Source organism: Colletotrichum jinshuiense, chromosome 2, assembly GCF_051148585.1.
Source record: "Colletotrichum jinshuiense chromosome 2, complete sequence".
In the NCBI taxonomy this organism is placed as follows: Eukaryota; Fungi; Ascomycota; class Sordariomycetes; order Glomerellales; family Glomerellaceae; genus Colletotrichum; species Colletotrichum jinshuiense.
In genome coordinates this window covers 4,509,403-4,535,498 of record NC_139309.1, presented here as the reverse complement: position 1 = coordinate 4,535,498, position 26,096 = coordinate 4,509,403, and the positions used below count along the sequence as shown (strand labels likewise).

The 26,096-nt window shown below is 56.0% G+C and overlaps 8 protein-coding genes across 8 annotated transcripts; 6 read left to right on the top strand and 2 right to left on the bottom strand.

Annotated features, from left to right (window-relative positions):
* Window positions 1-280: 280 nt before the first annotated feature.
* EsH8_II_001184 (uncharacterized protein) lies at window positions 281-3,293 on the bottom strand (the record flags this gene model as incomplete). The annotated part of the gene is made up of 3 exons (XM_083264482.1): window positions 281-1,563; window positions 1,623-2,505; window positions 2,613-3,293. The coding sequence occupies 3 exons, from the start codon at window positions 3,291-3,293 to the stop codon at window positions 281-283; spliced, it is 2,847 nt and encodes a 948-aa protein (XP_083121804.1).
* Window positions 3,294-4,092: 799 nt separating this feature from the next.
* Window positions 4,093-6,489, top strand: EsH8_II_001183 (P-loop containing nucleoside triphosphate hydrolase protein; the record flags this gene model as incomplete). Its single annotated transcript, XM_083264481.1, has 6 exons — window positions 4,093-5,085; window positions 5,144-5,390; window positions 5,456-5,536; window positions 5,592-5,747; window positions 5,802-5,867; window positions 5,927-6,489. The coding sequence occupies 6 exons, from the start codon at window positions 4,093-4,095 to the stop codon at window positions 6,487-6,489; spliced, it is 2,106 nt and encodes a 701-aa protein (XP_083121803.1).
* A 4,817-nt stretch (window positions 6,490-11,306) lies between these two features.
* On the top strand, window positions 11,307-12,438 carry EsH8_II_001182 (NAD(P)-dependent alcohol dehydrogenase; the record flags this gene model as incomplete). The annotated part of the gene is made up of 2 exons (XM_083264480.1): window positions 11,307-11,483; window positions 11,542-12,438. The coding sequence occupies 2 exons, from the start codon at window positions 11,307-11,309 to the stop codon at window positions 12,436-12,438; spliced, it is 1,074 nt and encodes a 357-aa protein (XP_083121802.1).
* Window positions 12,439-14,105: 1,667 nt separating this feature from the next.
* EsH8_II_001181 (uncharacterized protein) lies at window positions 14,106-15,155 on the top strand (the record flags this gene model as incomplete). Its single annotated transcript, XM_083264479.1, has 1 exon — window positions 14,106-15,155. The coding sequence occupies one exon, from the start codon at window positions 14,106-14,108 to the stop codon at window positions 15,153-15,155; it is 1,050 nt and encodes a 349-aa protein (XP_083121801.1).
* A 1,211-nt stretch (window positions 15,156-16,366) lies between these two features.
* On the top strand, window positions 16,367-17,599 carry EsH8_II_001180 (uncharacterized protein; the record flags this gene model as incomplete). Its single annotated transcript, XM_083264478.1, has 1 exon — window positions 16,367-17,599. The coding sequence occupies one exon, from the start codon at window positions 16,367-16,369 to the stop codon at window positions 17,597-17,599; it is 1,233 nt and encodes a 410-aa protein (XP_083121800.1).
* A 394-nt stretch (window positions 17,600-17,993) lies between these two features.
* EsH8_II_001179 (uncharacterized protein) lies at window positions 17,994-19,643 on the bottom strand (the record flags this gene model as incomplete). Its single annotated transcript, XM_083264477.1, has 1 exon — window positions 17,994-19,643. One exon carries the CDS (start codon window positions 19,641-19,643, stop codon window positions 17,994-17,996), a length of 1,650 nt encoding a protein of 549 aa, XP_083121799.1.
* Window positions 19,644-21,179: 1,536 nt separating this feature from the next.
* EsH8_II_001178 (beta-glucosidase) lies at window positions 21,180-23,660 on the top strand (the record flags this gene model as incomplete). The annotated part of the gene is made up of 1 exon (XM_083264476.1): window positions 21,180-23,660. The coding sequence occupies one exon, from the start codon at window positions 21,180-21,182 to the stop codon at window positions 23,658-23,660; it is 2,481 nt and encodes an 826-aa protein (XP_083121798.1).
* A 437-nt stretch (window positions 23,661-24,097) lies between these two features.
* On the top strand, window positions 24,098-25,555 carry EsH8_II_001177 (uncharacterized protein; the record flags this gene model as incomplete). The annotated part of the gene is made up of 1 exon (XM_083264475.1): window positions 24,098-25,555. The coding sequence occupies one exon, from the start codon at window positions 24,098-24,100 to the stop codon at window positions 25,553-25,555; it is 1,458 nt and encodes a 485-aa protein (XP_083121797.1).
* Between the last annotated feature and the right edge of the window lie 541 nt (window positions 25,556-26,096).

Genomic DNA, 26,096 nt, shown 5'->3' with positions numbered 1-26,096 from the left:
TCTTTACTAATAGAAGTTACTTCAAAGGGGATATAGTTGGCGGACTTGTTTACTGAATCCTGGCCATAGAACACCCACTCTCTCAACTCTTCGACACCTTGATGCTTTTCAAGGTCCTCATTCGGCGTAAGATCATATTCCTATTCTAAGGTTGAATGTGGATACAATTTATCTATGAAAAGAAGGAAATCCGCCTGTCGAGGGCTGTTTTTGTTTTTTAGAACCAACTCGACTTTTGAATAATAAAATACTTGGAAACTGGATGCTCCCGTGAACATGCTCATACAATTTCATACCTACCCGTGGGAGACAGCGTAAACCTCCACATCCCCCTGACCATGCTCTTCACCGTCAGCCTCTGTCGCCTTGCGAGTTTCTCGTCGCCGACTTGATTATCCGGCTCGGTGCAGTCCTCGACGACCCACGAGACGCTCATGCTACGCATTTCCGGCCTCGGTATGGACTCTAGGACCATTTGAAACGGCGTCAGAACCTTGCTCTTCTCGTCAGGGATATTCTGGGTGTCAAATACGGCACGCCAGTTGATTTGTTCTTTCTTAACACCCTCGCCTTTGGATAGCTGCATAGCCAGTGTAGTCACCGACGCCGGAGCAGTCACCAGGCGGGATTGGATGCTGCCGCTTTTGGGATGCTTTGGACCCTCTTGATTGTCATCATCCGGCAAAACAGTTATCGCCTCGGCCATGGTCGCCATTAGGGAGGCTACCATCAACATCCAGCTATGGCTGGAGTCTTTGTGTCTACCCGAGCCATCGGTCGTTTCAGCTTTGGGTTTTAATCGCGTGGGATCCGTTGCCTGCATTTCAGAAGATTCTTGGATGTCGTCCACCGGGTCGAGGTCCTCTATGTTGGGTATATGCTCACTTGCGGTCGAGGAGCCTGTCTCACTCGCTTCCGAGTCAACGACCACTTTTCCCTTCTTTTGTGCTGAGGAGCTCTCAATCTCCGCTTTGAGTTTTTCTATTTCGCCCTCGAGGGTCCAGACCCACAAGCCGCCGTCATTCATGATTCTGTCAATGATCCAGTCCTGATAGTACCCCCCGTCAGGGTTCGGATCAAGGAGGAACATTCCTTTTCGATTCTCGAGTGCGAGTCCATGCGGTAGCTGGTCGACCGACTCTATCATGCCATCATCTCCCGAACTTCCATGCCTGTTCCACTTCCAGTGGGAAGTTGAGTTGAGGATTGAATTGGCTACTTGATCCTCGCCCTTGGAAATCAAAGCCTGGACGATTTCAAACAGGAGGTGCGTAGTAGCAAGTCTGATGGTATTCGGGGGTGAACGTAAAGGACCTTTGGCCGCATGAAGTTGCTGCCAGGATTCGGCGTACTTTGTCTTCAGCAGGCTCAAGTCCACAAAGTTTCCCCTCCTCCAGAGAAGGCCCGGGAAGGAGAGCCCGCTCTCGGAAAGATGCGTAACAGCGGCAGCATTGTCCAAGGCTAGTCGTCCAAACGGGTTCCAGCTCGTTGCCGTCGCCAAATGCATGTTGCGCGTGAGCTCATGCATCCATGTAAATTCAGCATCCCTGGGTGATGAGAACTCTTGTAAACCATTAGCAACCCGTACGATATCATCATGTGGGAAGGTCGACTAAACATACCCAAAACGTTCTTCGTCTCCGGCTGTCGATACATTTGTGGAACCAGCAATGAAAAGTCCCCATTGGCTAATGAAAGTGCCAAGATACACGCAGCCAGACTTTCCTGTGTCTTTTCGAGCTCGCATGTGTCCAGACGAAGTTGGTACCCGCACATGTTGGCAACAATAGCCAATTTGTCTGCCGCTCTTAGCAGTTCACGTAACTTCAGGTACGTCAAGGCAACTGCAGCATTGCATGTTCTCCTACGCTTCAGATTGTTGATGTGGAACGTCCACGAGTGTTCTGGTTCTTCGGGATGGAAGAACAAAATCCTGCTCAGAGTCGTCTTGTTGTCGGCGTTTTCGAGAGTTTGCTGTGTCTTTTTCTTCCGACTCGATATGCGACCGTTGGCCGGTTTTCTTCTGCTGGCGGGTTCAGGCGAAAGGAATCTTCCAATCAGAGGTGCGCATATTCGGAAACACATTTGAACAACGTCAAGTCGAACTGCCAGCTCGCTTTGAGATAGTTCGTGGCATACCAACAGCCAGCCACGGGCATTGATGTCTTTTGCTCGAGGGAAGAGGAGGAGCATGTTGCCGCTGGATGCAAACGCTTCTTGAAGGACCCATGCGCGCGTATTCCACCTGTCATTGGCAATTCTGGTTACAGCCTCGCACATTACCTTGAGGTCAACTGTATGGCAGTCGGTAAACGCGTCTCTCCCTCGGCGAAAGGGGAATTGGTGTGCCATTTGATGCTCATAAACCAACAGCAATGACTCGAGTTGTTTCTGCTGCAGTTCGGCTTGGAAAAGTCCGATGGACATGCTTGCGCGCACGTACACGTGGTCCATGGCCTGGATGGCGAGTTCCTTCTCTCGAGGGTTGTCCTGCTCGATGCACTCCTATTGTTTAAACAAGAGAATTAGCAAGTACCCTTGCGTCATGAGTTTGGAGTTCATGGAAGGCATTGGACCACAAGCACCCACGAAACGGGTGCGTGGTCACGTACCTGGTCAATCCAGATCATTCGAAACCCGTTCTCTCGGGCAAAGGCCACAACTCGGTCAATCGTGTTTCTCGATGCTCGCACTTTTCTAACCGTCCCATCCTCTTCCACTACCTCGTAAGGCTCGTCATTGGGATTGTCGCTTGTCTCGCTCGACCAGCAGTAAGATACGGCGACAAAGTGGTCACAACGGGAAAGCCCTTTCGCGTCTGGTTGATGCACTCGCCGGATCCGAAACTTGGTGACCGGTCCCTCGTTGGGAAAGAGAGGTATGTCACAGCATTCTGCGCACGAACGCTCGCGGACATGGACGCATGGGTTATCGAATTGTTGAAGTTTCGCCTCACGTTCCACGGCTCTTTCCTTGTTTGAATTGTACATGTGATGATAACACATATGACCAGACGGCGCCGTAAGTCTTTTGCTGCAAGGTTGGCATTGCCCGTGGACCAGAGCATCTCTGGAAACGTTTGTCGCCAACGTCGTGGCTTCCTGCTCCAATTCGTCATTGCCGCCGCTGTCGTCAAAAGTTAGAAACCGTAGGCTTTCGGCCCATTTCAATGCATGCTCTCGCATCATTGGGCTGCTCAGGATTTTCGAGACATTCTGCATCAGCCGGGGTTGTGATTTGGGTGCTGCCTCTCCCTGATCGCCTGGTTGAAGCTCCTGCGTGTCGTCAAGCATCTTGATGAATGGAGGTCGGCGATTAGTTCACGACATCCATCTGAATACTGATTTGAACCAGGTATTCCGGATGAGTATTCCTGATTATTCGAGATCAAGAATTCGAGCTGTTGTCGAAGTTTGTAGTACTAAACGCGCTCTAATTGGGAGATGACGCAAGGCAGATTTCATAAATGTGAGGCGGAACTGGGCAGCAGTTGTCAGAAATACTTGGCGGTTAGAATTGGCAGAAGTGAACAATGGCCCGCTCTTTTGTCAATTCGACAGCAGTAACACGACACGGTCTCATGCAACATTACTAAACACATGCAATAATAAAGCAGGCTGTGTAGTGACTATTCCTGAGAACGGCCATCTCAGTGGAACTGTATGATGGGCTGCCACAGCCTGCCTTGACCCTGCATTAGCGCTTACCTGTCATCGGCGCCAATGAAAACCGTTTGAGCTCTAGGAAAGTTGATTTACTACTACGGCACAGCAATGATACGATCAGGCTAACTCTCTGAAACAGTCTGTCTGCCTCGTGCTGCCTAACTTGTATTCCATTGGGGCTTACTCACATGCCGATATTTCCCCCTCTGTACTTTCAGTGTCCGCTTCCCACGCACGACCCGGCTGTTGTAGACACAAACGCGTGGTCTACTTCTCCCTCTGTTTTGAATGTTGACGTCTGGTTTTCCTCCCCCATAACCATAAACTCCGTCTCAGCTTGGATCTCTCTCTCGCTTGAAAGAAGTTTCGCTAGAACGGATCCTTTGGGAAAATGCAACCGATCCCACAGCCATTGGCAACATTTGAAATGCCTCCGCCGCCGCCGCTGCCGTCTCATATCGTTGATTCATTCATAGTGCCCACGGATGACGATGACACCGAGACTTCCAGCAGCGGTGACGATACTCCCGAAGAGGCCAGCAAGGAGAAGGAGCCCATCCAAGTTGGAATGACCTCCCTGACCAAGGATCTCTACAGGGATGACTACCGACAACCCTGGCAGGAGTGGGCGCCCGAGGACATAGGCATCAACTCCAAATCGACACCCGCTTCACTCAAGTTTGCCCTCATCGTGCGGCGTGAGAAGCAGAACGGCGACACAGAGGAGCCCGTTCTAGCTCTGCACTCCGTCGCCGTGCAGAGCCCTCTTATCAAAACGCAGCTGGATCCGGTATTCGCTGGCTACAGAGGTATCAACACGAAGCTGAAGAAACTCGAGTTCCGAGCCCCCTTCCGCGAGTTCTTCTACAGATGGACCGAGTTTATCCAAGCCGAGCCAAAGACCCAGAGCGACGAGCAGGAGAACATCGCACATGCCCACTACAAGCTTCTTTTCGACATCATATCTGCCGAAGTCCAGCCGCATATTGAGCAGGCGGGAGACTTGCTGAGCAACAACGTGATCTCGTTTGATTACGTCTGGGCGCTTTTTGAGCCGGGCACCGAGGTCTACTCCCACGTCGATGGACATGACCGCTTGTATCTCCTCAACGGGGGAAGTTACCAAGAGCTACCAGGCGGCGTCAAGATCTTCAATCTTTCTTGCCGTTACATTGACACCGACGGAGACACCTTCGGCTACCGCACAACACCACTGATGATTGGAGAGTTCGAGAATGTGAAGTCAATATCAGAGCTGAACGTGCTTCCTAGCCATTTGAAGCCGGACATTGAAAGTATTCGGAGTCGGCTCAAAGAGAGAGGACGCAAATTTGCAGCATTGAAGGGCTTTCATTACAAGTCGTACTCGGGCGCTTACGACTTGCATCGGCCTGCTTACGGAGCCCCGCGCAAACAATATGTGAGCATTGCAATGATTCTCCGTTTTCTGGAAGAATGCCTCTAACCTTGGCCCAAAGGTTTCCGACGGAAGAGTCGTGGTTGACTGCAGCTCATTCCTGAAATACAACGGCGGATCAATCGGCCAGCTCGACCCACTCGATCAACCCGTCACCTCGGAACACCTGAGTGGTTTGAGCCTGCTTACCGGTATTGACGACAATGACGATGAAGCCGACATGTTCTTGCCGCCGCCCATTCGAATGATGCAGCAAAGAGCGAGGCAAATGCGGCAGAGATTTACTTCACTCCGGACGCAGTCAAAGGGTATGCTTTCCACGCGTTTGTGACTTCCGCATTGGACCGAGCCAGCAGCTGACACACTGTGACAGTTTCCGAGTCTCTATTTGAGGAGCACTATCCGCTGTGTACTCCGATAGTAAAGGGGTTCTGCCTCAAGATAAAAGATTGGGGTCAGTACGGCTGCAAACGCTGCCCGATGTTTCTTGAAATCTGACTTTGACCTAGTTCACTTCGACGTCGACCTCGTCAAGAACATTGTCTGGGATGATGGTGCTTTCGAACAGCTCGTTCTGCCGCACGACTACAAGCGCGTCATATGGGCATTTGTTGAAGCGCAGATGTCCAATGCCGACGACTTTGATGACATCATTAAAGGAAAAGGTAATCTTCAATCTTTGTGTTGCAGGGCCAAGATCTGACTATTATGAACCATAGGAAAGGGCATCATCATGCTCCTTAGCGGCGAGCCTGGAACTGGTAAAACGCTTACATCTGAGTCAGGTTAGTATTGACAGTCGCCAGTCCTTGGGTCTCATACTTACATGGTCCGCTCCAACTAGTCTCCGAGGCTATGAAGAAGCCCTTGTACAGCATGAGCGCAGGCGAGTTGGGGCATGGTGCGGACGAGGTTGAACAAAACCTGCGTCGCGTTCTCGAGCTCTCGACCAAGTGGGGCGCGGTGCTGCTTCTGGACGAGTGCGACGTCTTCCTCGAGAAGCGGTCCACCTCTGACCTGCACAGAAATAAGCTCGTCTCGGTCTTCCTCCGGTTATTGGAATACTACCAGGGCGTCATGTTCCTCACAACCAACCGGGCATCGTCGTTTGACCCGGCATTTGAGTCGCGCATCCACCTCACAATTCACTTTCCCAACCTTGATTTCGCAAGCAGGCTGCATATTTGGAAGATGTTCGTCGACCCCAGCTCAGGAAGAAGCTGCAGTGTCTCGGAAGTGGAGCTGGAGTCGCTCGCAAATGCCGAGCTTAACGGCCGGCAGATCAAGAATGTGGTAAAGACGGCGCGGCTGCTGGCTGCAAGGGACAAAACGGCCCTGTCATTTGATCATATTGAAACGGTGATGAGGGTTAAACGAGGAGATCCCGCACGCTTTGCAGGTGCTTAAAGCACCGAGTATATCACAGCCATGGTTTTGAGACGTGTGTATAGACTCGAATGTATTCCGTTAGGGAAGGTCATTATTACCAACCAAGGTATCAGAAAAGAAGGCATGCCTGAATTAAAATTTCTGCTTAGAATGGCCACTACGCCGTCACTATCACCCTAGGTTCTACACGATATGCAGTTCCAGTAGGCACAACTAATATCTGCCTTCCATCTACAACAACAATTTTAGCAGTATGGCTGAACTATCTACTGAAAACTCGCTAACCAGAAGGAATCTAGAGATGTTTGGATCTAAATCCTTTTCAAGTCCTGCCTTATCAACAGACGTACTAGGCAACAGGCCATTCACTTAGCAGGCGACCCTCGGATCATATGGTTTATTCGAAGCATTCACATTAGCGTGTCACTCTGCCCGTCTCTTTCGGACTTACACACAAATTTGTGCGACATGCGCAAATGACATACAAACGCAAAATAGGATTGACATGCGAGAGCTAGTAGTTGATTGTCAAACAGAGACAGTGCGAAAGGACTTGATACACAGGCGGTGGCGTTCGGCTGGTTCCACTATCCCTGTTGGTAATTTCAAAAGAAACACCCTTATAATTTTATTTAATGAATTTTCTCGGTATTGTCTTCAGTGTTTATGTGACGAATTGCTCGTTTTCTTTAGAGCTTCCCGGGTACGAGCGCTGCGAGCTAACGCCTTGTGTTAAGGGGGCGTACGCAGAATAATTGAAACCCAAGAACTGTATTGTCAAGAGGCATTCGGCCACGGCATGTTCCGCGTACATGACCAATACGACACAAGTCTTACGCGCTTTCTTGCCTCGCAGTGCTGGGCCTGTCGATGTGGAACACAGTCACGTGCCTAAATTGCATCTGGTCTGTTGGCTGCTCTCTATCTTCTGCCTGCGTCTTTCCCCACTCGATATAACGTTATTCACTAACTATCACATTTACTTGAACTCCAAGCTCTATCACGAGCATCATGTCCGTCGATTCTCAAACCCAGTCCGCCTTTATCAATCATCTACCCCGCGAGGTCCGCGATGCCATCTACCTTGAATTATGGCGCTCTTGCGGTCTTCGCCAGCACATCTTGTCGCACGGCGACCGTGTGGACAATCGCTACTCCCCCTCGGCACCCAAACCCGTGAATAGACATCTCTGCCGCTGGTCGTGTGCGACGGAATACGAAGTCCACGACAAAGAGCAGCAGGATCTTGAAGAGTTGAGGGCCAAGCTAAATATTCCCCTGGGCCAGGATATGTTAGATCATGAACAGGAGGAGATCACGCCTCACTGCAGGCGTCTACAATCTCCGTGGATAAACCATTGGCTGTGCGGTGAGCATGCGGAGAAAGAGCACGGTAAAGAAGCTGTTCATATGAGCCCTACCACATCAACGCTAGTCTGCTGGAGGAGAAAACGAAACAATGAGCAGCATAGGCCCCGGTCAAGTCCCTACATTCCTATGCTGCTGTCATGCAAACTCATGTAGGTGCCAAGGGGATCCCATGATCACGGTGGTTTCGCACAGGTTCAAGATTGCTTACATATTTAGCTCGGCGGAATGCCTGCGATCCATTTATGAGTCGACGACGTTCATATTTACTGATTTAACTGCGGTGCAAATATTCTTTGGGTTCTGCGCGCTCCGCCCACATATGAAGACAATAAAACTAGGGGCATCGCCCCCGGCTTTCTTCAGGCACGCTCGAAGCCTGGAGCTGTCACTCAGTGCGGATTTTCCCATGCACCTGATGTGCGCCAACGTTGAAATTCCCGGAATACCGCAGTTGCACAACGTCTACGACTTTCATTGGTTGCGGCTCGACCGGTTCCAGAACCTACAGAATATAAAAATATGGATTGCTGCGCGGGCGACCGGTTCTAATTATGACCTGGATGAACGCCACTTCGTTGGCATCAAAGAATTCACCGCTGAAGCGTTAAGAGACGTGCTAGCTCCTCTCAGCCATGCTAAGTCTGTCACGCTAAGCACGCCGCTAAGTCCAAGTGTAGAGCCTGAAGAAGGCTATGTGGAAGGTGTACTACCGCCGGGATCCCGACTCTATAAACGGGGCTCAGGAGACAGGTTCCACCCGCCTTCGTGGATGATAGGCGTGAGCCGTGAATTAGTTCATGTTAGTCCTAACAGGTACATCCTCTTGCATGAACTTCCTTCGTCTGCTTCACCTAACAACAATATCCAACACAGGGAAGTTCGGCTGGGATTTAACGACGGTACCTACGCATTAATGAAGAACGCTTGAAGTTGGACGCTGGACAGACTAAAGATATATGGAATCATCAGATGTACCTGGTAAAAAGAAAGGATTTTACTATTCGCCGAGAGTCCATGTGTCTGGCAGAAGACTACAAACCATAATCAGGAGTTTACCAGTGACATCTTGGAGTGGGTTACACTTCGACTACTTCATACTATTCTACGGTCGGACATGCTGTTCCACGAGCCACGTTGAAGTCGATTCCAAATACTCAACAAGACCTTGCTTACAGTGAACGAAGAATTTCAAGAGCACAAAATTCATCGTATGGTTGAAAATGATACGGGCTCTATGAATGTGCTTAAGCAGTTCAGTCGCCCACGCAATCGCTCCCTCTGGAACAACCGAGAAGAGGATTTTATGGGTCGTTTATTCGCCTACTTAAGCCCTGGCTGTGGGATCAGGTACAACCGAAAATACTCTGAGGACAGTGAAGATAACTAGTAATACACCAGCGGAGGCAGCGATTACGACAAAAGTCCCCAACGGCGACAAAGACAATTAGAAGTTCACCGGTAGAAACGGCAGCAGCCAAAGGCCCCTTAGCAGCTCTACAGTGGCTCAAAAGCATCCTGGCTGATTTGGACACGAAGATGGGAGGAATTTGGAAAGGGATGGCGGTTGGAATCGGAACCTTGGCCAAAAAAACTGGACGCAACAAGGGAGGCGGAGCCCAACCGAGGGATTGGGGAGGCGGAGTGCGGCACAGCACCAGGGATCTCAACATATACCATAGTACAGCCTGTTCAGCTTCAGCCCCTAATCAAAAAATGCTTGGCACTTTCTGGGAGCCTTGTCCCACCTTATTGGTGGTTGGAACGCCATCCAAGTCAACTATTAGTTCATCGCACTGATATGTACCAGTTTTCCCCTCAGGACAGCCTCCCGGATCTCGATGCAGTCGTCACAAACCAAAGCCGCCGTCGCCTCATCCAAAGCTCAACCATCACTTATGCGCTTATCACTATCCTCGCAATAGTGGCCTTCGTCAACACAGTAGTGCTGCTTTCGGCTGCTTTGCGGCATTTCGGTGGAAGGACTGCCCCTTTTGACATGGATATCAAAGGCTTGGCGCCGGATGGTTTCCAGAGCATAGCATCCATGCACGCCTTGCTAAGAGACTCGAATCTCTTGAAGCATCTACCCGAGGGTGTGGTACTTCTGTCTTCTAAGGAACTTTATGGCCAATTGTCTGGTCTGACCTTTCGCATGGGGTGGTTTTATAGTGCGGCTCTCGCGGATAGGGTAATTACTATCGGGGTGGAAGGGGACGATGACTTCGTGTTCATCGGAAGTAAGAATGTCGTGAACAAAGGAAGAACAGTAAGTGAGAGAAGTAAAGAGGGCATGAGTCAAATAGAAATTGGCAGTGGGGGTAACCTCAGAACGGACGGAGAAGAAACGGATGAGACACGGTGAAGGGAGACATGGGAAGGTGAAGGGTTGTCATAGATTCAGGTCTTCACTTGCTGCTTGACCCAGACCGCTAATCTCATTCAAAATCGTTATTTATTGCTGCTGTCTTTGAGTGTGACCGTCACCCTCAGTCTTAATACGCTGTGACTGTAGATTGTGTTTTGGCTGCAGGCATGCCTTGCAGTACTAGTAGAAGACATCTTGGGCCCATTTAACACGTGTTGCCACCTTTGCCCATGTTACAGCGAGGATCCTAAACCTGCTGGAGTTTCCTGTCCTTGGCGGGGTAGTACTTGATCATAGAGTTTTCGATAATCTTGATATCTCGTGCATAGATGCATGCTAAAGCAATGTCATGTGCCTACCGCACATCTACACCCTCTGCAGTAGTTTGTTAGGTAGTTGTCCTCATCTACAATTTTATCTAAGCTTTGGCATTCAATTAGCCCTGCTAAGTAAATAAATCTGTCATTGGACAAGTTTCCCAGGACTTTGAATTCGGTAATAATGACATGCTTCTGAACCAGATTCCCCGAATCCCTATTGATAAACACCGCACGGTCATGGTTCCCCGCCGCGATTACCGAGCTCGTACTGTTTTGAGCGGACGAAATTCTTCACTAGGAAATGGGACCGATATGCATATGCGGTTGGTTGCTGATGGTCTGCTATACCGGTACATGTCAACCGAGAACGGAAAGGTTTGGCGTTTAACCGCGTGGAGACGGTAACAACAAAGTCTGAAAGGCGGTCACTGGGGAAGATGGAGTAGACTTGCGTGCGATAGTCCGGGGTTTTCACCAAATCAATCGCATCCCTGAAGGTCCGCATGTCCCCAACCCGCAAACCCCAATAGAGTGCAAGCAAGTCAGGATCGTTACCTGATTAAATGGCCGTGGCATTGCAGATAATCCAACGGTCCTCCACCTTTGTGCATTTGGAACCGGATATATAAGTGGAAGTCACATGGCTGGTCCAACGTGCATTATGTAGCATACCCTTCTCCTAAGTCGATTACCCCAATTGGAGCCAAGGAAGGTAGATCCGAAGACCACCCATATTTGCTGAGTCTCTCGAGGGCTATTTCAGATACCATTAATCCGACATGGAATCTACCGCCTACAAGTTTGAAGGATGGATCGCGCTTGATAAGGCCGCAGCCGGCGGGAACATGGTCTGGCAAGAATTTGAGCCCAAAGCATGGGAAGAGACGGACGTGGACATCAAAGTCACCCACAGCGGGATCTGCGGCACCGACCTGCACACTTTGCGCAGTGGCTGGGTACGTGTCCCGGCGGGCCAAATAGTGTACGACTAAACCATTGACAATCAAGTGATAGTACGAGGCCCCGTACCCGATCTGTGTCGGCCACGAGATCGTCGGCGTCGTCGTCCGTGCCGGGTCAAAGGCGGGGGACCTCAAACTCGGGGACCGCGTTGGCGTTGGTGCACAATCCGACTCCTGCCTCGGCCGTTTTGGCCCCTGCAAGTCTTGCGTTGCTGGAAATGAGTCCTACTGCGGCAAGGCTGTGTTTACTTATGGTGGTTTTCACTACAATGGTGGTAAAGCGATGGGTGGATATGCGACACACCATCGATGCCCTTCAAGCTTTGTGTTCAAGCTGGACGACAAACTCGACGCAGCCTCCGTTGCTCCCATGCTTTGCGGCGGCGTTACTGTGTATTCGCCTCTAAAACTCAACGGCTGTGGTCCCGGGAAGACCGTGGGCGTCGTCGGCATCGGAGGGGTTGGCCATTGCGCCATCCTATTTGCAAAGGCCCTCGGGGCTGATAAGGTGGTTGGCATCTCTCGCAGCGGTTCCAAGCGGGAAGACGTACTTCGGATGGGTGCGGATGACTACATTACTACCAGCGAGAACCCGGAGTGGGCAAAAGAGCCTTCCGGCACCTTCGACATTGTCATCAACACCATCGGCACGAACAAGGTTTCGTTTCGGGAGTATCTTGGCCTGGTCGGCTTAGATGGAACGTTCATCCAGGTTGGCCTACCCGAGGATGGTCCGTTCGAGGTTGACGCTTTTCTGCTTGTCTCGCGGCGTATCAAGCTCACTGGATCCAACATTGGCTCTCGCAGGGAAATCCGCGAGATGCTGGATCTAGCAGCTGCCAAGGACATTAAGCTTTGGGTGCAGGAGAGGCCTATGTCGGAAGCCAATCAAGGAATTGTCGACTTTGAGGCAGGGAAAGCTCGTTACCGTTATGTTTTGACGCAGTAGATGGGCGACTCTGAAAACCGTTTTAAAAAGTTTCCATAGATGAACACAAACTACCTTGCTCAACCATGTTTGCAAAGATGAACAGACGGATATACTATACTGTGCAGACTTTGTCCGAAGTGCGATGCTTAACGAGAGATTGATCAAGTTGAAAGGTCAAGGTACCATACAACAGCGGAATCGGTTCCGTTACATGTTAACTTCATATTAGCATTTCTTTTTCTTTTCTTTTTGCAAGAGTAGGAGGCTGGGCGCGTCTATCTTTAGAAAAGAGTGTGCTGATAATGCAGGACAAATAGATTCGCTAAAGACGCGCAAGTACTTATGATGGGATTCGGGATCTCTATTAAATAGCCATCGAAAGAATAAAGAAGACGGTTACTCCAGTGGGGGACTTTCCAAGGTCCCCAGGATCGCAATAGGTCGGTGGCGCCAATTGTATCGCGGAGACGGCGAGGAAAGCGTGACCTGCGCCACCGGACATACCGGAGGCATTGCCGGTGTCTCGCACCTCCACAGTGGCTAAGCCGTGATATGCGAACTTGACCGTTGACCTAGATTAGCAAATGAGAACCGAGTTGCAGCGCTCCAACGACTTTGGCCGTGAGCAGTTATAAGCCGGGGGTGTCAAGCTCATGCTCAAGTGTTGTTTGTCCCCTTTTCATACTGGGTGTCGGAGTGCGAAGGGATCGAACTAGAGAAGTTGCAGCGGGGTTCAAGATGAATCATTGTCTCTCTGAATTTGATGCAGAAGACATCTCTCCTTATGTGTTGAGGGGGCTTGGTCGGGGTGACGTGGGTACGTCACTGTATGATATATCGTTGGTTCCTTTTGATGCATGGTAATCACTGCCTGAGATGCCAGCCTGTGACCAATCCCTGTACGCGTCGCTCGAAGACACGACACGACTTAGGGTAACATTGCCGCGTTCATCCCAGCCATCTCATCATTCGCTCCAGGGTCACCAGCAAAACACTACCTGTCCGTATATCCATCTTTACATGAACCGAGTCATTGACGATTGATTCGGTTCAGTAATGGATCAAAACTAGCCTCATATATGACGGGAGATCGAATGCCCGATGAGTATCGTTTCCAACATCCCTGGTCGGGGGAGGGGTTGGGAGCGAACACATCAGGCTACCGCCGCACCATATCCACTGGCACCCCCGAGTCCTCCGTGCGGGCCGGTCCCAGGAAACAGCCCGATCCGATGGGCCGGGGGGAGGCAACTATACCCCAGTTGGAGAGGAAACATGACAGAAGATGGTTCCTCGACTGTGCGTTTAGTACCGCTTACCCTATACAAGCGGCGTGAATATGTGAATCTGAGAAACTAGATGTGTGTGCGCGGGCTTAGCCTCACTCCAGGCTACATTCAATGATTCAATGCGTCAGCGTTGCAGTGGCAGGGGCAGTAATTGGTGAGACATGCAGCCTTGCCTGGGACGCGCGCGCGTCGCCGGTGACAACGCAACGCTCAAAACCCCCTCCAAGTCTCACCTGCTCATTCACATCGGTCATTTCCATCTACACCAGCCATTAAAGCAGTCATCGACTCACCTATTCCTCACAAAGTCCCATCCAGTTACGTCAAATATTCCATCCAAGGTGAGACGATCCGTATTCGTGGGGACGACGTGGCACTCACACGGCCGCGCCAGATATGCTGCCCCTCTGGATATCGGAGCAAAACTACGGGTCTTGGGATCCCACGCCGTGCAAATGCTGCGGCCACATCGGCAAGCACCTCGCCATCCACCACCAATGCTGCGCGGAGATGGAGCGCGAGTCCGCGACCGCGGCGCGCGTCGTCACCGACCGGGCCTGGGCGCGGATCGAGCGCATGGCGCACGAGGCGGACAACTATTTCGAAAAGGCCGAGAGGGAGATGAAGGCCGCCGACGAGCTCGTGCGCTCGATGCAGCAGGCCCTCGACGCGGCCAAGAAGAGCCGCGTGAGGGTCTACGCCGATTACGCGGAGCGGAAGAAGCTCAGGGACATGGCGCACCGGCAGAAGATGGCCATGCTTGACGTGGTGAACGCCGCCGAGGTCCGGGAGGAGCTGGCGAAAGAGGCGGTCGAGGATGTGGAGTCGGGAGATCACCACGGGGAGGACGACCGGTATGAGTGCGACGCCGGTGTGGCCGAAGATCCGAGCAATTGGTGGGAACAGGGCGAGGGCGCGGACCCGGAGGAGCTCGACGACGACGAGGAGGCTCGGTACCTCAACTTCATGGCGGGCTGGAAATACCGTGTCGAGGAGCGAAGGAAGAAAGAGGCCAGGCGGCGGAGGGAACCAATGCGCATCGCCGAGGAGGCAAGTTACAGAGGAAGCCGAGCGGAGCGATGGGTCGCAACCCTACAGACCCCGACGCCAGCGGTGTCCATCAAGCAGGAGGAATTGGAGTCGGATGATGCCTCGACGGTGGACGGGACGCTGCTGGCCCTGCACCGCGACACAGCGGCCGATGCAGCTAGCACCCGACGAGAGATGATGCAAGCGGCGATACAGGGACTCGCGGGCGATGACGCCGAGAGAGCGAGGTCCCTTCTGCTAAACATATTCCCCGACATGGCCGATGCAGCCGAACAAAGCGAACAGGCCGAATCGGCTGCATCGTCATCGTCCACGCCGGTCACCGAGACCGCCGTCGCCGCAACGGGCCGACCCCGCCGAACCACGCGGCGAAGCCGGCGAAGCCAGCCGTACTGAAATCTCGGTTGGTCCCGCACCGGTGCGCGGTTGGCACGGAATCCTTCTAGAAGGTACGGGCATGTAAACATTGAAACTTATGTCGTGTTATTATAACCTGGACAACTTTATGAAATACCGCAGAATGGGTCGGATAAGTGGGCTTCAAATTGACAGAAACCGTTAGGGATTGCTTTTCATCTCCCCTGACCCCTGGAGCTCGCTACATGGGGGCACAGCAACCGAGAGAGAGAGAGAGAGAGTGAGAGACGCAGAGTCATGACAATCCCACCGTATCCGTAATGTCCACCTGAACCACTTTTCCTCTTTGGGTTGCAATTTCGGTGGGGGCCTCGAAGGAGAAAACCCAAATATTTCCCAACCCATGTCCGGTTCTTGTTCATTAAAAAGTCGACAAATGGCTCCATCCTCCTTTTCTTTGGCTGAGCAACGCATCACCCGGGACCGGGCTGCGAGAACGCTGGGCGAATCGGCACAGAAGCCATGAGACGGTGGGAACGGCCACACGAAGCTGCAGCCAGGGTTCTGATGCCGGTAGGCATGGTACCAGGCTGCTGGAACAAAGTTGTCTCTGGGGTTCTTCGTTGCATGTCGTGGAACGTTATGAAAGGATGCTCAGCATATCCAGGGTTTAAACTCTTGTCGAATGCAGGTTTCGAGCACAACTGGCCCGGTAATCCAACCCTCCCCCCCCTCCCTCGATGACGAATATCGGCATACATAGTATACGAACGTTGGGACAGCTCATCTGGCATATACTATGGAGTCCGACTCAATGTCGCTAACTCGACGGAGATCCACACGTCCCCTGGAGAAAACAGGGTCGCCGCAATGAAGGAGAGGATCGTGACCCATTCATTCCCTCTCCCCCGGGTGCTTCCAATCAAGCTGAGGCGGTTTCTTTTCTGTCCCGTTACCTCGCACGCTGCCCGCGCCTTTCCCGTCCATGTCCACCTTTATCCCTACATCTACAGCCTCCTTCAGATACACACCCCCACCGTCGAGATCTACGAGCCACCAAAAGGTGAGACGAACCCCGTGGCCTCCCTCTCTCTCTGCCCATGGGGGCCGCCGTTTTTAAAATGAAATGAAAATGAAAATCGGCTTCCTTGAGTACAGAGGAGTGTACATCGGGGAATAAAAAAAAACTGACATGGGGTAGGCGTGCGCAGGAAAAATAAAGAAGGTTTTTTTTTGTTCAGCCGGGCCAGATGGACCCCGACGCTTGCCGGAACTGTGGCCACAGCGGCAAGCACATCGACTTCCTGGACTACCGCTGCGCCATCACGGAGCGCGATGACGCGGAGCGCGACAAGCTCCAGGCCGACGCGGGCCTCGAGCGCGCGCGCGAGCTCTGCGAGACGTCGCTGTCGCTCATGAAGCGGCAGATGCAGGAGCTCGAGGACGCCAACGACGCCATCGAGACGCTGTCGCGCGCGCTGGCGGCCGCCGAGGACCGCCGCGAACGCATCCGCCGCGACCTGGGCACGCACGGCGACGTCTGCCTCACGGCGCGCTCCAACGTCGAGGCCGCCGAGGAGATGGCCATCGCCGCGGCCGGGCGCTACTTCGAGGCCGGGCGGGCCGTGACGGCGCTGGAGGAGAGGGACCAGCGGTCGCCGGGCATGGCCGTGGACGAGGAGGCGCCGGCGACGGACGACGACGAGGACGACGAGGGCCGCGAGGCGAGGGGGTCCGAGGACCGGCGGTGGAAGCGGTCCAACGAGCGGTTCTGCCGGTGGCTGCGGCAGTCGGAGGCGCAGCGGCAGATCATGAAGTCGTCGTGGACCAAGGTGAGAGTCGCCGAGCGGCTGGCCAGCGAGAGCGAGAGCGTCGACGACGAGGAGGTGGCGCGCCGGACCAGGGTGCAGGAGTGGACGGTGGCGCGCCGGCTCACCGACCAGCTGCCCCCGGAGGAGGACTCCTCGCTGATGATGATGACCGAGGATGGCGGCGAGTCGGAGCTCATCATACCGGCGCCGGTGCTGGAGGCGCCAAAGTCTAGGGTCACGCTTCGTTCGCCGGTCGCGAGGACACGGGCGCGGGCCGGCAGAGCGGCGCCGTCAACGCAGGCGGCGTCACCGCAGAGGCCGTCACCACAGAAGGCGTCGCCACAAAAGGCATCGCCACAGAAGGCCGCGACGCCGGCGACCGCGCGGGCACTGCGCGGCGCGCGGCGGGTCGAGAGCCAGACTCGCTCGGAGCCGACGAGGCCGACGGCGCCGAGGGTGAAGAAGGAGTCCGCGCCGTCCACGACTGCCGCGGGAACGACGGCCAGCTCCGAAGGCGCGAGCCGGCCGGCGAGGACGCGGGCCAAGACCAGTAAGGCCCCGGCGGCGGATTCTTCGGTGACGGCGGCGGCGGGCCGGCCGCAGCGAGTCACACGGCGGAAATCGCGGGCTCAGCCATATCCGCAGCCGGGCCCCCAGCCGAGATGGAAATAACACGGCGCATTGGGTGCCAGGGGCGTAGTAATGAATGATGGCCGTGAGCGGGGGGCCGGGTTGCCCTGCTCGTACATACCCAGATTGAACAGTCTCACAATTTCAAGCGTTTTCTTTGTCGAGTGGTTGATCAAATCATGCATGCATGCACGTTGTTGTGGAGTGACCAGAAACCCGGAGTCCATGATATCCGCACCAGATGAGATCCGCCTGGGCCTTGGGGAATGAAAATGACGGGGGTATTTTTTGTTTTACTATACATGCGTATTCGTACTGATGGACAAAAAGAGAGCGAGCGAGGGCTTGCATAGTAGAGGGGGGGAGGGGCAGTTCTAAAATGTCGTCATTTGATGCTTCTATCACAACATGCGCCGAGGTACGCCCTCGCGCAACTCTAAAAGAACCTCCACACCGAGTCCGCGCTCCTCGTCTTCTTGAACGCGCTGTACCACCTGCACAGCGGATACATGATGCCCATCGCCACCGCCCAGTTCGCCCACCACAGCCAGATGCTGTCGACGCCCAGCGACGGCCGGCCGTCGTCCATCGGCGGGGGCACGCCCGTGTCGTGGCCGAAGAGCTTGATCGTGACCATGCACAGGCTGAACAGCACGAACAGGTGCACGAGGTAGAAGAAGAGCGCCGACGTGCCGAACGCGAGCGGCACCTTGAGCCACCGCGCCGCGAAGCGCGCCGGGATCGTGCCCAGCAGGGCGAGGAGGAAGAAGGTGCCCGCGAGCGCGTAGGCGAAGAAGGCGAAGTCGGGCGGGTACTTTACGACGTAGAAGAAGGACGCCGGCGAGACGAGGTACGGGTTCGCGTCGGGGCGCGCCGCCTGGTCGGGCGTCTGCAGGCAGCCCTCGGAGAGGTTGCCGACGCGCAGGAGGCGGGTGAGGGCGAAGAGGACGCTGAAGACGAGGCCCGCGGCGGCGTTGCCCGCGGCAAGCGCGCACGCCGAGACGGGGCGGGCGAGGACGATGCGCCCGTACAGGAGGCCGAGGATGGCGAAGGAGATCCACGCGAGCGGCGGGAAGCCCGAGATGACGCCAGGCTTCTGGATCTCAAAGAACCAGAAGCGCCAGAAGTCGTTGGTCGTGGAGGACACCGGAGATGCCGTGCAGACGCCGTGGGTCGGAGAAAGCCAGTGGTTCCACCAGATTGTCACGAAGGCGAGGACGAGAAGGAGGGTGTTGTGCATGTGCCACGAAATCGCCTGGGCGCGGGCGGACGTCTTGGTCTTGGACGGGGCCCGGTGGCCATTCTGCTGCAGGAGAGGCGTCCTCTCGCCCTCATCGCCGACGAGAACGAGCCGGTCCACCGCCGAGGCCACCAGAGGCTCCGTCGCCGAGATGCCGAGCCACAGGAGGCCGACGAGGAGGTAATCGACGCCAAGCGCCACGAGGATGATGTTCATGAACCAGAACTGGCCCTGCGTCAGAACGATCCCCATTGACACCGACACCAGGGTCAGGACGGCAGCCCGGATGGCGAAATGCCGGGCCATCCGCGCCGGGGACCACCCCAGCTTCGACCGCGAGCGTCCAAAGTACACGATGCCCATCCCGAGCAGGAAGGTGAAACCCGGGGCGCACAGGTGCGAGAGGCTGCGGACGGCGTACCCGATTGGGCGGTTCCAGCGCTCAATGACGGCCGAGTCGGACTCCATGTGGTTGGCGCCGGTACTGTGCGGCCACGACATGAGCCCGATGACGTTGTGGTCCATGGCCATGAACCCCATGAGCAGGCCGCGGAGGAGGTCCGGAGCCAGGGCGCGGGCCGGCGGAGGCGTGTTTGCGGCGGTGTCGGCGACGGCGCCGTTGCTGGGCTTCGGGACCGATGCTGGCTGGCTGGGGGCGCCATACGTGTATCCATTGGACGATGTGCTCTGCTCCAAGGTGCCGTCGGACTCTGCCGCCGTCACGGACTCCTCGTCGCTGGGGATTGCGGTTCCGGACGAGATGTCCTCGCTGCGGAAGGCCTCGAAGTTGGTTTCCTGGAGGGCACCTCGCCCTGCGGGCGGGTTGTTGGCGTCCGTCAATGTCATTTTGCGAGGTCTGCGATGTGTGCAGAAACGTGCGAAATCACGACAAAGGAAAAGTCGACGATGAGACAGCAGGGGATTGATTTATGGGCTGTCAGACGGTGCGCACAACGCAACGTATACCGCAGCATTAGTCAACACAAAGTCCGTCCGAGCCGCGCGCGCGCGAGTGAGAGAGAGACAGAGAGCGGTCTTAGCGTGGACAGGGCGGGTTTTTCGCGTGGAACTTCGACCTACCTTGGATGACGTCCACCAATTGTGACGGGGGGAGGGGGCGTAGGCGAAGGAGCGGAGGGAAGCGGACTTGGAGGCTTTGGACTGCGAAACAAAGAGACTGCGGACTTTGCCGTTTCTGGGCCGCTTCGTGTTGCATTCGAGTTTCCTGTGCTGCCTGGGAACACTGGACAAAGACTCGAATCTGTGGGAGGGACAGTTCAAGAAGGGCAGAGCATGCTCGTACATTTCCGTCATCATTGCAGCCTGGGCTTGGACGGGACACTATGAATGTCCGAATGCTGCAGCTTGTATGCCTAATGTTACGGTTCTATTTACGTTACCATGTTGAACATCTTAATCCTTCGAACCCAATGTGTCCAGATTAAATTAATGGGTTGAGACCGCGAAAACTGCTAGTCAGTGTTCGTCTGAGACGGTCCAATATCGTTCCGAATGACCCGGCTTCATGGTTAAAGTTTCCGAAGGGAGCAGCCCGCCGCATGACACACTCTTTCCAGGTGCTAAGCGCTAGAATGCCCTTTATAACTCGGCGGGAGGAACTTTCGCGCCCGACTCGGCAGAGATTCCTCTCCCACTAGGGGGAATGGCACATTTATACGAGGTCTTGATGCCGAGTGGTTAGTCGGCACAGCAGCGTGCTTCTCCTGGACTGCTTTGCCCGCCGTGCATCTGCAGTACGTACTCCGATGCAGCAACGTCTACCATCCAGTCCGTCGTAAAGCACCCAGCCCGGAGCCAAGAGATCATCGGACTTAGCTGCAGTCCCGTTCGGGAGCTGCTCGCCGGCGTCTCTTCCGAGCTGCAGCGAACCAGCGGGGGTTCCGGCGACTCTGGCCGCCTCCGACCGACAATTCCGGGCAGTTTAATTGGCGAGGATGGCCAGAGTAGGCCCCTAGTCTCAAAGTCGTCATCCCCCATCCGCGCCGCCCTCACGACGAAATGCGGAGGGATTCTGGAGACCCCATTCTTTCGCTGCGTCTGTTCCGAGTTCCGACCTCCGTGACGCTCCACTTTACGCCATTCCTCGTGGCATCGTCGCGGGGGATAAAGGAGCCGTACGGCCATGAGAAGGCGATGCAGAGCCCCTGAAGTGAGCTCAGATATTCGTTGCTTATAATTATTTCAAAATGGCGGACAAGACGGACATTGAAGCCATCATCAAGAGCCTGACGCTCGAGGAAAAGGTGAGAATTGAAAAAGAAAAGAAAAAAATAGTGTTGCGTAATCCTGAAATTCAAGCCGCTGACTCTCTCCACTCATAGGTCAGACTCCTCGCAGGCCGCAACTTCGTCGAGACCGGCGATGTGCCAGAAAAGGGCGTCCCGGCGATCAAGGTCAGTCTCACTTCTCACCTCAACTATAGCCGCATCCGCTCACAGCCCGCAGACCACCGATGGCCCCAACGGCACCCGCGGCGCCGCCATCGACGGGAGCACCAAGGCGGCGTGCTTCCCCGCGGCGTGCAGCATCGCAGCAACCTTTGACCGCACCATCGCGCGCAGGGTCGGCTACGCGCTCGCGCAGGAGTCCAAGGCCAAGGGCGCGCGCTGCCTGCTGGCGCCCACCGTGTGCATCCACCGCCACCCGCTCGGCGGCCGCAACTTCGAGAGCTACAGCGAGGACCCGTTCCTCGCGGGCAAGCTGGCCTCGGAGATGATCCAGGGGTGCCAGAGCCTGGGCGTCTCGGCGACCATCAAGCACTTTGTGGCCAACGAGCAGGAGACGGCCAGGACGACGGTCGACGAGACCATCAGCGAGCGCGCGCTGCGGGAGATCTACCTCAAGCCCTTCGAGATCGCCATCAAGGAGGCCAAGCCGTGGGCCATCATGTCGGCCTACAACCTCATCAACGGCAAGCACTGCGACTCGAACGAGTGGCTGCTGAAGGAGGTGCTGAGAGGCGAGTGGGGATGGGAGGGCCTGGTGATGAGCGACTGGGGCGGCACGAACTCCGTCGCCGAGGGAATCAAGGCGGGTCTGGATATCGAGATGCCCGGGCCGCCGAGGATACGCAAGCCGGACGTGGTGCTCGACGCGGTGAAGAAGGGCGAGGTGACGGAGGACATCATCGACGAGCGGGTACGGACCATCCTCGAGTGGACGGAGAAGCTCAACGGGTTCAAGGACCCGACCATCACCGTCGAGAAGGCCATTGACCGCCCGGAGCACCGGGCCCTGATCCGCGAAGCCGGCGCGAAAGGCATCGTGCTGCTCAAGAATGAGAACGACATTCTGCCTCTGACCAAGGACAAGGTCAAGGGCAAGAAGATTGCGCTGATCGGATACGCAAAGGATGGCCTCGCGCACGGCGGCGGCAGCGCCAGCGTCAACGCACACTACAGGCTCCCGCCGTGGGACGCGCTGCACTCGGCGCTCGGTGACGACGTCGAGTTCACCTACGCAAAGGGCGCCCACAAGGAGCGTCTGCTGCCGCCCATCAACCAGGACGGCAAGGTCGGCAAGATTGTCGGCCTCGACGGCCAGCCCGGCTTCAGCCGCGTCTTCTACGACTACGGCAAGGAGGACGCCGAGCCCGTCTCCGTGCTCAACGGCTACGTCAACTCGGCCTACTCCCCGCTCGGCTCCCAGGAGTCCATGTGGAAGACGCTCGACATCGTCGGCGACTTCACCCCCTTCGAGACCGGGACGCACTACATCGCCTGCTCGGGCATCGGCCCGACGCAGGTCTTCGTTGACGACGAGGTCGTCTTCGAGCAGACGGGCAACTGCGCCGACCCCATGGGCGCCCTCTTCCTGGCCGCCAACGAGACGGAGATCAAGCACGCCTTCACGGCGGGGAAGACGTACCGCCTGCGCATCCACAGCAAGCCCCCGACCAAGATCGGCCTTGAGATTCTCGAGGGCCGCACCGGCGTGCGCATGGGCTTCGCACTCGAGTCGGAGCACGACGCCGACCTGCACGGCGAGGCCGCGCGCGTCGCCGCCGAGGCCGACTTCGCCATCGTCTTCACGGGCCACGACCCGCAGTGGGAGACGGAGGGCCGCGACCAGGAGTCGTTCCACCTGCCCTGCGACCAGGACGGCCTCATCGGGGTCGTGGCCGCGGCCAACAGGAACACCGTCGTCGTCAACTCGACGGGCGTCGCCGTCGCCATGCCGTGGCTCGGCAGCGTCGCCGCCCTCGCGCAGTCCTGGTTCCCGGGCCAGGAGTGCGGCAACGCCATCGCCGACGTGCTCACCGGCGCCGTGAACCCGGAGGGCAAGCTGCCCGTCAGCTTCCCCGCGCGCGTCGAGGACGCGCCCGCGCACGGCAACTTCCCCGGCGAGCGGGACGCCGAGGGCCAGCTCAGGGTGGAATACGCCGAGGGCGTCTTCGTGGGATACAGGCACTACGACCGCGTCGGGGGCGACGCGCTGAACTTCCCCTTCGGCTACGGCCTCTCGTACACGACGTTCGAGTACGGCGGATTCCGGGTCGCGAAAAAGGGCGCCGGCGCCGACGAATTCGAGGTTTCCGTGGACGTCGCCAACACGGGCGGCGTGGCGGGCGGGGCGGCGGTGCAGGTGTACGCCGGGAAGGCCGAGCGGGCGGCAGACACGCCGGTCAAGGTCCTTGTTGCATTCGACAAGGTCCAACTGCAGCCGGGCGAAAAGAAAACCGTCACGCTGGCCGTCTCCGCCAAGGACTTTGCCTCATTTGACGAGGCGGAGCGGAATTGGGTGGTTGAGGCAGGGGAATACAGCTTCTACCTGGGCGAGTCTGCAGCCAAGGCTCTGCACACCATCCCCGTGACTTTGGAAAAGATTACTTATCAGCGGTAAAGGCATCGTATTAGTTAGAATTTGTTGCAGTTCAGTGCATGTAGATACCAGATAACGACGAAGACAATGTAATATTGCAATCCCTCTGTGTCCTGTGATGTTGCTAAGCCTCGCTCCGAACGATGCAAACGATGCACTGCGGATCGCTGCGCCACGGCTCAACCATGATACCATGCATGCATTGCAGCTGCTGCCTAACACTGGAGCCGTTTTCTCGGCGCTGGCTTTGCGGCACTTAGTGGCCTGTTGGGGGAGACGATTGCCATTGGTGCTTATGTCGATCACTGCATCTTATCAAGTAGCCATCCCCAGCCTTACAAAGACACGATTCATTCACTCAAGCTTTCCAGTTGAAACTCTAATATATCATTCACTCGGTCGTCACCTCACTCATAACCTCGATTGAAAAGTGCACACCAATATCAAGACATTCAACCATGCCGCCCACTCAACTAAAGGCGAGCCACGACCTCTCCATCCAGCTGCTCACGCCCCACATACCGCTGCATCCCGGCAGCGTCATCCTCGGCCACATCGTCCGGAAAAGCCACATCGTCACCCCGGCGGCAACAGTCCGCGTCCGGCTCCTTGGCCGCGCCAAGGCGAAGCTGGTCATCGAGCGCGGCAACAACAACAAGAGCTACTACCGCAGCCGCTTCAACTTCTGGCCCGAGTCCGCCATCACTCATGTCGTCCACGAGGGCCCCGTCCACGTCGCCCCCGGCGGCGACGCCCAGTCCTGGCCGTTCGCGCTGGAGCTGCCGACGCACACCGACGCCGCGTCCGTGAACGCCTGCGGCGGCGACAAGGCGAGGGAGGCGTGCTTCCTGCGCCAGCCCGGGAGCGCCGGGGCCGCCGCGGGGATCCCCTCGCAGCCGCTGCCGGCCACCTTCTTCTTCGACAACTCCAGCTTCAGCAAGCACTGGCACGGGTTCGTCGAGTACTGGATCCAGGCCGAGCTGGTGGAGAACGGGAGGAGCAAAATCATCTCGGCGTCGCTGCCCCTCAAGGTGTTCTCGCCCCTGACGCCGGCGCCGCCCATCAGCGACTTCGGGCTCTTGACGCGGAACATGGCCGGGTGCGTCAGCAGCCAGCGGCTGATGCCCGGCATGGAGGAGGCCGACCTGTCGTTCAAGCAGAAGACGCAAAAGTTCTTCGGCTCGTCCAAGGTGCCGACGTTCCACTACACGCTCCACGTCCAGTTCCCCACCGTCATCCAGCTCGGCAACGAGTCGACGGTCCCGTTCCTGCTGCACCTCACTCCGAACAGGGAGAAGACCACCGACGTCATTGAGGACGTGCCGCAGACCGTGACGGTGAAGTACGTCGACCTGGAGCTGCAGTCGACTACGGGCGTCATCTGCCCGGGCACGCTGGACTCCCACGAGGCCAGCAAGACGCGAAAGCTGTGCCTAGGCAAGATCAGCGAGTATCTCAAGCCCGTCGGGGGGCCCCTCGTGCTCCCGTGCAGCGGGAAGGGGGACCCGGTCGACGTGGGCGCCGTGCTGGGCTTGCACGTCGACGCCTTTGGTCGGATCGTGAACACGGCGAGGCACGGCCCGGGCGGCAGCACAACCAACCTGACCGTCCTGCCCACCTTTGTGACGTACTGCATCAAGACCGAGCACGTGCTGCAGTGGGAGGTGCAGATTTTGGTGGCGGGCGAAACTTGGAAGTGCGAGGGCAACCAGAAGGTCCTGCTTTTGGCGCCGTGCGAGGACATGGCGAGTGGGCGGGCCGAGGCCTCTGGGAGCGCTAGCCGGTCAGCCGCACCGCCTCCGGCCGATGCCGAGGACGTTCCGGCCTACGACGGACCCAGCGGCGCGGCGCCGGCGTATGAAAGGATACCCGGGGACGGCTCAGCCGAGCCTTCGACAGTCGGCGGGAAGTCGTGAGGTTCTTGGTTGTGGAGTCGAAGGAAACAAGTTGCAACGATGTCAAATATTATACCCAGGAGTAGTTGAGAAGAAATGAAGTATTCAGGACATGATTATGTGTATTACGGATTGCTCTGTTCCAGGGTATCTGAAAATGCCGAGAATCGCCTACAGCTCGTGTAAAACATATGTATACAATATAACGTTTGCACCGACGAATTGGCAAACTGAACAGCGAATCAGAAGTGCAGCGATATCCCAGCTGGACCCGTTCACCTGACATCAGCCGGCTTCAGGAAAGTTTGCCGATGGGCCGTTCGATTAAGCTCTTCATGGTTTCTCCCGCCCAGCTAGGAAGAGACCCTTTAGCGTCGACCCCTTCATACGATCAGCCCGGGGACATATCTAAAAGTGGTCATCGTCCACTCACCTTATTCCTTTGCGGGTCTGCAATCGGAGCAAGCGGCTCTGTAGCAGCCTTGGAGAATAGAATACTCGGCGCCGGGGTTCGTGTCGCTGCACCAGTTGAGGCACGCGCCAAAGTCGTTGCCAAAAGGGC